Below are 12,575 nucleotides of genomic sequence, written 5' to 3'. Positions count from 1 at the left end.
TCTAAGCCTGTTACTTCTTCTATAAGATGGGGGCAATTACATCTATCCAGATGGCTCTGATAAGGACTGAGGTCACAGATACATTCTACAATTCTTAGTTCCCTCCCATCCCAGTCCACTCTGCCCTCAGGGGGTAGGCAGTCTCAAATCCTAAGGAGGTTCATAACAAAGAGACAAAATGATGTACCAACCTCGCATTGACCTGTCTACCTTGTGACTTTGGTCATTTCTGGGTGATATGTAATTCTTTTCCTCCGGTTTTCAAAACAAACAAATAAGGGAGGCTGTTCAACCTCATTTGTCTTTATTCTGAGAGGCAATGAAGTAGGAACAAAGATCATCCTAGGAGATAAAACTTGGTTCCAGTCCTCCCTGCTCACTGAGTTCCTCAGCCTCTCTGGTGTCCAGGAGTTTCTTTTTAAATACCTTACCTGTCTTACCTCCCAGAGGAAAGGGGCTGGATAGGGTGCTCTGTTAGAGCCCCTTCCTGCTCTAAGATCTCTGAACTTTAAGGGAGTACCAAACATGAAACGGGAATAAATCAGACTTACCAGAGAGACTGGTCTTGCCCTCTAGGAGTGTTCTAAAGTGTTCTAAACTCTGCCCTCACTTCTTAAAATAAACATTTCATTTCGGAATAATTTTAGATTTTTAGAAAAGTTGCTAAGATGATGCAGAGAGTTCCTTTAACCAATTTCCCCTAATTTTAACATCTTACATTACCATGGTACATTTGTCAGAACTACAAAACCAACATTGGTACATTATTTACTAAATTCCAGATTTTATTTGGATTTCACCAATTTTTCTATTAATGTCTTTTTTTCTGCTCCTGGATCCAATCCAGGATACCTCATTACATTTAGGATAAAATAACTTTTAAATGGTGAAAGATTTCCAACATAGCAACAAACAGATCTTCAATAAAAAGAACATCAGATACACTTGAGGCTATTTTTGAGCCCTCTCTTCCCATTTTCAAGCCCTTTCCTTTCTCCCTAGAGAAGCATCATCACAAACTCATTGTTTATCATTCCCTGGCATGTTTGCATGGATTCCTAAAAAGAAAATATAAGCATAAACACTATTTATTATTGCTTTTCAGACTTTAAAACTTATATAAATATTATTCTTTTCATATCCTTCCATACCCTGCTTCTTTCATTCAACTATGTTTTTGAGATCCATCTGTTAAGAAATATAGCGATAGTTCTTTTTGCTCCTGTGCATAAGATGTACAGCATTTCATTCTATGAGTACACCACTATTATCATTCTCCTACTGATGGACATTTAAACCGTTTCTTTCTTTTCTTTTCTTTTTTTTGCTGCAATAGACATTTTAATACATTTGCTGAAACATAAGAAAGATTCTCCATCTAGGACTAGAATTTCTGCATTAAAAGGTGTAACCAGCTTTCTGGTGGAGATGACCTTCCCATGATAACATGACTCTTGCAAAGGATCTCATTCATCCCTCTCCAGAAGAGGAGAAGAAGAAACACAAGAAGAAGTGCCTGGTACGGAGCCCCAATTCCTATTTCATGGATGTGAAATGCCCAGGTTGCTATAAAATCACCACCGTCTTTAGCCATGCACAAACAGTAGTTTTGTGTCTTGGCTGCTCTATTGTCCTCTGCCAGCCTACAGGAGGAAAAGCAAGGCTTACAGAAGGACGCTCCTTCAGATGGAAGCAGCACTAAAAGCACCCAGAATCAAGATGAATGGGGAACCATCCCAATAAACGCATTTGGGATACATCCTGTTTATTGTCTTGTTTTACTGCTAGGAAGCTCCTACCTCACGTATTCAGGGGCAACTCTAGAGTCAGTTGGGGCAATCTGTGAAATCAAATGAAGGCAGTTTCCAAGTCAAAAGTCCACAGGGCTGAATATAAGGACTCCTTACCAAGAAAGAGGAAAGCTGTTGATGCCAACACCGCAAAGAGGGTAAAGAGGAAAATCTGGTAAGAACCCAAGAACTTCTGGAGGACACCTTAATCTTCACACTGATCGACGCATTGGCAGAATAAAAGAAGATAATAGTTATTTAATACATCCAGGACAGACGCTGCATTAAAAATCTTGTGTGGTCCTAAGAGTATCTAGCTGAAGCACTCAAAACCTAGCCCTCTAAGAAATCCTTTTGCTTCTTACCAGAGAAAAAGGGGTGAACTGTACTTGGCTCCTCTACCTCTTTTTGGCTTTTTACCTCTCTAACGTAATAAACTACAATTATTGAGTCTCTCATTTCTTTTCAGCTTACAAAAGAATATTTCAATCCTCTGCCACTTTAAAGTGCCTGTTACCTTTCCTGTGCACTTTAACTCCAGGTAACATGCTTCCCTTCACCAAGTTTGTGACAATGTATGGTGATTCAACTGTTACTTTTAATCCCTCTAACCTAAAACATTTCCTTGGATCACCAATGATCTCTTATATCCAGAGGCCACTTGTCCTTTTTTATTCAGGTGTCATTTCTAGGGAACATTCTGATTTGTATATAACCTTGTCCTCAATAAATCTTCAGACTTGTGTCTTTGAAGCATTAAAAAAAAAAGGTGTAACTAAATTGTTCCTTAAAGCTGTTGTACTGATCTACACTCCTTTCAGAAGTGAATGAGTCTGTTGTTCCACGCCCTTATCCATACTTGGAAGGGCATTCATTTTATAAATTAATTTGGTGACAACTGGCATCTTTATAATGAGTCTTCCAGTTCATGAACACTGCCTTTTTTCCCATTTATTAAGACTTTTTTCTTTTCAGTAATTGTAATTCCTCCAAAAATTTCCTGTACATATTTTGGTTAGGCATACCACTAGGTATCTTGAAGCTTTTATTACTATTGAAAATGGGATCCTTTATTTATTAATTTTTCTAATTGGTTATTACCGGTGAATAAGATTTCTATATGCTGATTTTGTGTCTAGGGAAACTGGCAAGCTCTTCCTATATATTTTCTACTTAAAAAAACTCAAGAAAATCATATTGTATGCAAATAAGGACATATCTTTCCAACATTCACAACATTTTTCTTATCTTGTTGCATTGGCTAGAATCTCCTGTACAATGCTGAATATGAATGGTGAGAAAGGGCATCTTTATCTTTTTCATGTCTTTACTGAAAAGAAGCCTAGAGTCTTATTGTTAAGGATAGTTTTTGCTGGAATATTTTGATAGATGCTCTTTATCAAGTTAAGGAGATTCCCTCCTAAGTTTCCTGAGAAGTCTATTCAATCGTGAACAAACACTAAATTCTGACAACTAACTTTTCTGTTTCTTACAGATTGTAGGTATTATTGATCTGTTAACATGATTTATTACATTAACATATTTTCTGATGTTGGATCATTCTTAATTTCATGCATAAACTCTACTTAGAATGTAAATATTTGAAACAGATTTGCAACTATTCCATAAGCATCTATGTTTATAAATTGGACTGTTTAATAATTTTCCTTTCTTGTATTCTTCTTGTCTGGTTTGGGTATTTAGGTTATATTATCATTGTAAAAGTAGATAGCTTTTCCTAATTTTCTATTCTTTTAAACAGTTTGTTAATATTAGGATTATCTACTTCTTAGAAGTTGAATAAAGTACAGATGTAAACCACCTAAGCCTGATATTTTGGAGAGATGAGGTCTTGGTTATCAGCTTAAGTTCTTTAATGATTTTTGCTTTTTGGTATTTTCTATATTTTTTAAAGTAGTTTTGGCAAATTATATTTACCTAGAAAACTATGTCTTTTCCCAATCCAAATTTTGTCATAAAATTCTTCAGAGTATAATCTTATGATTTTTATTATCTATTACGCATCTGTAGTTATAGTTCCCTTTCTTTCAAAATATTATTTGTAGCTCTTTTTTGAAAAATAAGAAACTTAACTAGGGATTTATCTATTTTATAACTCTTTTTGATCCTCTAAATTGCTTTCTATTTCATTTTGTTTGTCCTCTTAGTTTCCTTACTTTTACTTTTCTAAAGGCTTATTTTCTTCCTTGTCTATCTTCTTGAGATGGACATGCATCGACAGTAATAGTCATCCACACAATATGTATTCTCCCTTTGTTCTTTATTAGCATAACCCCTATTTAGTTTGGGAAATCAATATGCCAAGCTAAAAGACAAACAAATTATGTTTTTCAGACTCCCCTGCAGCTAGGAAATGCCATATGACACACTTGTTACCAACGACATATAAGTGGAAATTATTGGGTAGGGCTTCCAGGAAAACTCTTTAATTACAGGTAGCAGACTCAGCTGGTACATGCCTCTTTCATAACCTGTCCTTTTCTTCCTCATCATGTTTGGAATGTGCATACAAAACTGGAAGTAGAGCAGCCATCTTACAACCATGAGGCAGCTAGCATGAGTATGAAAACTAAGTTTAGATGAGTCAAAAGTTAGAAGAGCCTGGGCTATCATGGCATCATGGAACCTCCATATCTGATTTGAACTGTCTACCTCCAAATGAAATCAAGTCCCCCATAAAACTGTGTTCCTCTGAGACAGGAGGGAAGAGGGCAGGGCACAACCATTAAAAGAATGATACAACCATTAAGAACAGAATATGACATAAACTGGTTAGAACCTATTAGGCCCTAGATGGTGGAAGATTTGACTTCCAGTAGACCTTGATCCTCATTACACACTCACTGTAATAATTAGCATGCTAAATGACATACCCACAGGCACCATGACAGTTCCAAGGCCAACCATAAAAGGCCAAAAAGTGGGCAGTGGCCCAATTCCTGGAAATCCCCGCCCCTTCCCCAACATAGTTGGAATACTTCCAATTTATTAGCCTATGAAATTACCCAGCCCACAAAAACTAACCATCCCATATTTTGGGGCTGCTCTTGCCTTTTGAGATAAGACTGTATTCTGTCTATGGTATGTGTATCTCTCTAAATAAATCCATTTCTTACCTATCACTTTGTCTCTCACTGAATTCTTTCTGCTATGAGACATAAAAAACCTAAGCTTCATTAAATCCTGAGACCAGGTGTGCGATTTCAATGAAAAGACAGTGGGTTCAAGTCCAAGTCTGAATTTTGGCTGGGTTTGAGTCCCATCTGAGGTGTGATTGGGTTCAAGTCCCAATCTGAGGTGTGCGGTTTCACCTCTGCAAAGTTTATGATTAACCTCTCCAACCAAAACTTTATTTCCTTTTTTATCCTGCACCAGTTTCCCTCAGGATTGAGGAGTATCAAAGAAAAGGGGGGACTGAAACTGAGCAGGACCCTGCAGCGCCCTCCCAGGTACAAAAACCTTTCTGTGTCCCCTGTTTCCTGTTTGTAGAAAAAGGCTTTAGTGTCCTAGGCCTTCCCTGATTTCCAAAGAGCAGAGCCAGTTATGATTTAGGGAAGTGAGGGAATGCAGAAACAAAGGAAAGGCAGTCAAGAAACAATAGTTCAGCAATCAGAGTCCTAGTTCCTCTTCAAGGGATATAAGTAACCATCTGATGCATATCTTTGAGTTCTTCTGCAGGAACTAAGACTCCCACCCAGGTGGAGGATGGTGACTACATGCTGACCACAAGCACAGAGACCCCAGACTGGCTGGAACCAGAAGGTTGGTGATTAAGATTCCTGAAACACAACACTGTTTCCTCACCACCAACCAATCAGAAGAAAATCATGCCCTCCACAACCTTCAGCCCAAATGTTGCCTTTAAAAACCTTATAGTCCAGCCAGACAGGAAGATGGATCTGAGAAAAACCTATGTCTCATATCTTCTTGGTTGGCACCCTCTTATCAATAAACTGCTCCAAACTCTGATGTTTCAGTTTGTTTGGTCTTACTGTGCATCAGTACAGGAACTTGAGTTTGACAAAACAAACTTCTTGTTACATGACAAGATTAAACCTCTAGGTCATTTAACCCATGATCATTTACATACAGCCAAATGCCATTTTAAATAATACAATATTCAACTATCTTTCATTTTATTTATTTTATTTATTTTTATTTTTTTTGCGGTACGCGGGCCTCTCACTGTTGTGGCCTCTCCCGTTGCGGACACGCAGGCTCAGCGGCCATGGCTCACAGGCCTAGCCACTCCGCGGCATATGGGAACTTCCCGGACCGGGGCATGAACCCGTGTCCCCTGCATCGGCAGGCGGACTCTCAACCACTGTGTCACCAGGGAAGCCCATTTTTTTGATTTTTAATAAATGTATTTAAGGTCATAAATTTTCCTGAAAGAAAAGCTTTCTTGACTAAACTGAGAGATCAACTGTGTTGGTCCAGACCAGAAAGACCACCTAGCCAACCCAAAAAGTAGTGATATAAATGAAAATGGCTATGGTTTAAGTCCCTAAATTTGGGGGTGGTCTGTTATACAGTAAAAGCTAACCAATACAGAAACTGGTTTCAAGAGTCGGGTGCTGCCATAACAAAATCCTAAAACATGTGGTGCTGGCTTTGGAATAGGGCAGTGACCAGAAAATCAGTAAGGAAACAGACTGCAAAGGTGGCAAAAATGAAAAAACAAACAAACCCAAAAACCACCTGCTGTAGCAGGTCTGGAAAATGACGACTCATACTATGTAGAGACAGAACAGTTGGTAAAAGTGAAGTTGACACTACCTTGAGAGGAAAAAAAATGAACCTAATGAACTTTTGGTTACAGCTAAGTAGATCTCCAGAGAGAATTTGGAAAGTGCCACTTGGGTACTCTTCACTGCATGTGATAAAATATGGCAAGACAGAAGAATGGGCAAAAGAAGGAAATGTTCAGTTTGCAACCAGAATTTAGATGGAATACAGTGGGCCCAGGGCCTGCTGTGTTGGAAAATAAAACTCTCATCTCCAGTCTCCCCATATCTGAATAGTCTTCAAGTACAAGATTCTTAAAGTAAAAGGAGACCTTAGGACAAAGAGAAAAGCAAGGGTATGGCCACTTGTTAAGATCTCTGAAAGATTTAAGATAGTGCCTAGTATACTTTCTCAACTAGACAAAAAGGCATGACAGACGCCTAATCCCAAATCACAGCGAATAAATCTAGAAAAAAAATAATTGTGGGTATAGCTTTTGTTGAATAAAGTAGACTATAATCTGTTACACCGAAAGCCCAAAATGTTTAAAAAAACAAAAACAAAACAAAACTATACCAGCAAAAGCACCATCAGCTTGGACTAGAGGGAACTAAGATTGATTAAACTGCAAAGAAGTCTCTAGGCTCTCAACTACTTATGGGCAGGAAGCCAGATGAGAAAGCTGCTGAACTGTTAACATGGCCATTTCTTATGGAAAGGAAAGATTTCTCAAGATGAGGAACCAAGGGACTAGAGAATGGAGTCTAGGGCCTTGGAGAACAATGGAATGGGAAGGCACTCCCAGGAAGCAGAACTAAGCCCTGATCAAGGGCCTAGGGGGAATTTTAGACCAGTGATTTTATGTATCCTCTGATCTTCCCCCTTTTGAAGGGATGCATCTATTCAGTTAACCTGTCTCTGTCTCACCACTGTACGTCAGGTGTGCAGGGAGAAGGTGACTTGTCATTTTAATTCACAGATCTCTGAATCAAGAGGTGCCTTACCCAAGGAGCCACATCTAAGGATCCTCATTCATCCTGATGTGGTAAGATCATGAGATCGCATCCTTCCAGCCTGATGCTATATGTAGGATGAGACATGTAAAGTGGGAGAAATGTGAATAATTTGTGGCAAAGGAGCAAACTGTGGTAGATTCTAAAAGCAGCCACACATGTCTATACAATGGAATATTACTCAGCCATAAAAAGAAACAAAATTGAGTTATTTGTAGGGAGGTGGATGGATCTAGAGTCTGTCATACAGAGTGAAGTAAGTCAGAAAGAGAAAAACAAATACCGTATGCTAACACATATATATGGAATTTTAAAAAAAAAATGGTTCTGAAGAACCTAGGGGCAGGACAGGAATAAAGCAGCAGACGTAGAGAATGGACATGAGGACACGGGGACTGGGAAGGGTAAGCTGGGACGAAGTAAGAGAGTGGCATGGACATATATATACTACCAAATGTAAAACAGATAGCTAGTGGGAAGCAGCCACATAGCACAGGGGGATCAGCTCAGTGCTTTGTGACCACCTAGAGGGGTGGGATAGGGAGGGTGGGAGGGAGGGAGATGCAAGAGGGAGGAGACATGGGGATATATGTATACGTGTAGCTGATTCACTTTGTTATAAAGCAGAAACTAACACACCATTGTACAGCAATTATATTCCAATGAAGATGTTAAAAAAATTTTTTTAATTAAAAAAAATAAAAGCAGCCACAAATTCTTTTCCTCCTACCAAGGGGTGGAGTCTGTTTCTCCACCGCTTGAATCTGGGCTTGGCCTCGTGACTTGTTTTTGCTAACAGGACATTAGTAAATGTAATACAAACAGAAGATTAAAAAGTGCTTGCAAAAGGAGGCTTGCTCTCTGGCTGCATTTGGAAGCCTGGACTATCATGTGAACAGCCTCAGCAGACAATTTGGAAGATGAGAGGCAATTTGGAAGAGAACTAAGGCATCCCAGCATGCAGGCTGTCAACTTCCAGACATTGAAGCTATCCTAGATCATCTAGCCAGCCACTAGCCCATCACAGACGTGTGTGATGGTCAAGATCAGCTGAGCTGGCCCAGATTTTTAAAACTACACAGCTACCCCAAAGATTCTAGAGCTGAATAAGATAGTGTTTCTTTTAAGCCATTAAGTTTTGTAGTGGTTTGTTATGCAGCAAACCTCAACTGTTATAATTATAATTTTTTTTACATAGTCCATAATTATCATCTTCCTGACTCTGAAAATGGCTTTAACATCCCTCCCCCCCAGAACAGCCTGCCCCATATTGCTATTGTCGCCTAATTTTCATTTTAATCATATTTTTAAATCACACACACACACACACACACACACTCACACACACTCAGGAATTTTTTATAGGTTAACAGTTAAATGAATATAAATATATTTAATCAATTTCTGTGTTCACTGTTGTTTCTTATATTGTGCATCCTTTCTCATTGTTTGATTTTTTTCCTTCTAAAGTATATCTTTTAATAGTTCTTTTAATGAGAGTCTTGAGTTTATACCTTTGGTCTTTATTTTTCTCTCACTGCTGTAGGATAGTTTGTCTAAGCATAGTATTCTAGGTCCAACACTTAGAAGTTTTAAGTCTGTTTTCTTACTTCTCCTGCTGCTGAAACATCTATTAGTCATTTATTTATACATGATTTTTTTTTTTTTCGGTACATGGGTCTCTCACTGTTGTGGTCTCTCCTGTTGCGGAGCACAGGCTCCGGACGTGCAGGCTCAGCGGCCATGGCTCACGGGCCCAGCCGCTCCGCGGCATGTGGGATCTTCCTGGATCGGGGCACGAACTTGTGTACCCTGCATCGGCAGGCAGACTCTCAACCACTGCGCCACCAGGGAAGCCCCATGACATATTTTTAACTCTGATTTTTAATTGGTTGCTATGGACTGAATGTTTGTGTCCCCCCTAAATTCATATGATGAAGCCTCAACTCCCAATGTGACTGTATTTGGAGACCGGACCTTTATGGAGGTAATTAGGGTTAAATGAAGTCATAACAGTGGGGCCCTGATCAGATAGGATCAGTGTCCTTAGAAGAATAGACAGGAGAGAGCTCGCATTCTCTCTCTCCCTGCTACGTCAGGACACAGTGAGAAGGCGGCCATCTACAAGCCAGGAAGACAGTTCTCACCAGAGACTGAATCAGTTTTGATCTTGGACTTCCCAGCCTCCAAAACTGTGAGAAATAAATGTCTGTTGTTTAAACCACCCAGTCTATGGCATGTTGTTATGGCAGCCCAAGCAGCTTCATATACTGGTCTCCCCCCGCCCTTGATAGTATGCAGTTTCACTGCAATATGTGTAACTGTGGGTTAACTTTTATTTAACCTCCGTAGTATTCGGAGATACTTTTGATCCAAGAACTCATAGTTAGTCAACTCTCGAAAATTATTAGCCATGTATTTAAATATTGCTTCTCTTTCATTCCCTCTGTTCTCTCTTTAACTTTTATTATAGAATGTTGAAGCCAGTCAATTTATCTTTCATATCTCTAAACTTACAGGGTAAGTTTCTCTGTACTGCTTTCCAATCTGTTAACTTACTTCAGTGGTATCTAGGAATCAGTGTACCCTATCTATTGTATCTTTATTTCAATAACTACAGTTTTCATTTCACATTTTAATTTTTTTATATATATCTGATCTTATTTATGCTTTTTTTCATAATTCCTTATTTTTTAATGAAAGTTATGCCTTTTTTGGGCTTCCCTGGTGGTGCAGTGGTTGAGAATCTGCCTGCCAATGCAGGGGATATGGGTTCGAGCCCTGGTCTGGGAAGATCCCACATGCCATGGAGCAACTGGGCCCATGAGCCACAACTACTGAGCCTGCGCATCTGGAGCCTGTGCTCCGCAACAAGAGAGGCCGCAACAGTGAGAGGCCTGTGCACCGCGATGAAGAGTGGCCCCTGCTTGCCACAAATAGAGAAAGCCCTCGCACAGAAACGAAGACCCAACACAGCCAAAAATAAATAAATAAATAAATTTATTTAAAAAAAAAAAAAAAAAGAAAGTTATGCCTTTTTTTAGGGCAGGGCACATCCTCTACCTACTTATTATAAAGTTATTTTCAGACTAGCCTATAAAATTAATTTCATTTGGGATAATTTCTTATTCTTACAGTTGATTCTGTTACCTCATTTATTTGCAATTTTGGAGTTGCAAGTTCCTTTTGAGTCTGTTCTTCTCACTTTTGTTACTTTGTTCCTCTCTCTCTGACCCCAATTCTCCTTGACCCTCCAAGCCCCCAGTGCAGAAGCAGGTTGGGTGTTACAGTCCCACAAGAACATGGCAGCCGCAGTCACAGAACCAGCAGGCAGCTGGGCTCAGTTCCTGGTAGCAAGGCTATGTGCTTGTTCTTGCCTTCCTTAGCCCACAACTCCTGTCCCAGTCTCCTCCTTCCCTCTCACACACCCAGCCTTCCTTCCTGACTTGGTGAGCTCTTCTTCAGCCCTGGCTTCAAGCCTTACTCTGGTTTCTCAATGCCTGCAGAGCACTGTTATTTTTTTGGTCCCTTTATTTCATAGGAGCCAAATTCTTCATAGCCACTGCCTCCAACCAACCTACAGCACAAGAAACTTCAGTCTCTGATCACCTTTTTGCAATTCTCTTCTTCTATGATCCACAGAGATGGTTACTTCACATCTGAGACTGGTGATGTGCATTTTTTGTTTCTCTTTCCTTTTGTCCCTCAGAGATATGAGTTTGGGGAATCAGTTTTCAAAATGTAAACAAAATCTACATTAGGAATCTGGTCCTCCTTCCCAAAGTTGCACGTGCCCCCAAAATGAAACTTTAACAAAGGACAAGGGGATCATATGTGAACGCCAATCATTTCTCTCTTGAGCCAGAGAAGCATCTCCACCTCACTAAAGCCTCTCTGTCCAAAAGGCAAGCATGGTGAGGACGGCAAAGAGAACCACTGCTCTTGGCTACCATATACCCTGGAGATCTGGGAACTTCTCCTTTTAGATCTAAGCTATTTATTGATCAAACGAACCAGAACAGAGGACTTTGGCAAGAACTTGAAAGACTAATATAATCTTTCCCATTCATTCAAAAACTTCAGTTAGAAAGAATGGGATGGAAAGAGGACACAGGAAATATTGTGATGTGGCATATTCAAAACTACAAGTCCATTCTTTTCGGAACAGAACTTGCTACACTGGGGCATGGGCACCTGAGTCTTCAGTGTCTGTGACGTTGTCCTTACAGTTACTGGACAAATAAAGGGATATAACTTAGTCTGGAATCAATAAGTGGAGAACGCACAACACAAGTAGCTTTCCTTCCCCTTGACCTGGAGAGAGACGTCTTCCTTGCCTATAAGCATATAGGGAGAAATTTCACTTTCAGTTGGAACAACTCAATGTGGCATTCCCCTATAACATACCACCACAACTCCCATCTGTTTATGCACTGGGAACTTCCCCGATTGGCCTCATCAGGGCACCAGGTGGGATGAGATGGGGCACATCAATTTCAGCACTAACTTCCAGGGCTTTACTTTTGTATGTGTGCTTATCTGGGGGTTTGCTTTCTGCCAAGTCTACCGTAACACGGCCAGTTTTCCATTTAGCTACACGACTCATTCAAATACTTATTGAGCATTTACTGATAAGAACAGCTCCTATGTAATGGGGCCCTCTGTTTGCATGACAGTGAACTTTACATACTCATTTAATCTTCACAGCCGCTAGTCATTCAAAGTAGGCACTGTTACCTTCATTTTTCAATAGAGAAAACAGGCTTAGAGAAGTTTAGTAGTTTCTCAAAGTCACACAGGCTGGAGCTTGAATTTGGATATGACTCCAAACCAAAAATGTTTTTGTTATTGCAATCTGAGGACATCCGTTCTTTCCTATAGAGAAACTGTGTGTTCCAGGCTATGGCCCTAAGTTTTCTACACTGAGGCAAGGCCAGCCTAAAACAGCCTACTCCGGAGCTGTCCCCTGGCCTGTACATATTCATTTTCCCCTCCCACCTCCATTCTGCCATTTGTGCTTCTG

General features: G+C 39.9%; 1 protein-coding gene across 1 annotated transcript; it reads left to right on the top strand.

Moving 5' to 3' along the window:
* Positions 1-1,433: 1,433 nt before the first annotated feature.
* On the top strand, positions 1,434-1,713 carry LOC132520572 (small ribosomal subunit protein eS27-like). The gene has a single exon (XM_060149309.1). The coding sequence runs from the start codon at positions 1,448-1,450 to the stop codon at positions 1,700-1,702; it is 255 nt and encodes an 84-aa protein (XP_060005292.1). The 5' UTR covers positions 1,434-1,447; the 3' UTR covers positions 1,703-1,713.
* Positions 1,714-12,575: the final 10,862 nt, after the last annotated feature.

Source organism: Lagenorhynchus albirostris, chromosome 5 (genome assembly GCF_949774975.1).
Source record: "Lagenorhynchus albirostris chromosome 5, mLagAlb1.1, whole genome shotgun sequence".
NCBI classification, from domain to species: domain Eukaryota; kingdom Metazoa; phylum Chordata; class Mammalia; order Artiodactyla; family Delphinidae; genus Lagenorhynchus; species Lagenorhynchus albirostris.
Note: the sequence above shows the minus strand (reverse complement) of the source record. Positions and strands in the feature narration are given on the sequence as shown.

Bases quoted from the DNA above. Each gene is read 5' to 3' on its own strand.
- LOC132520572 (XM_060149309.1), top strand. From the start codon at position 1,448: ATGACTCTTGCAAAGGATCTCATTCATCCCTCTCCAGAAGAGGAGAAG.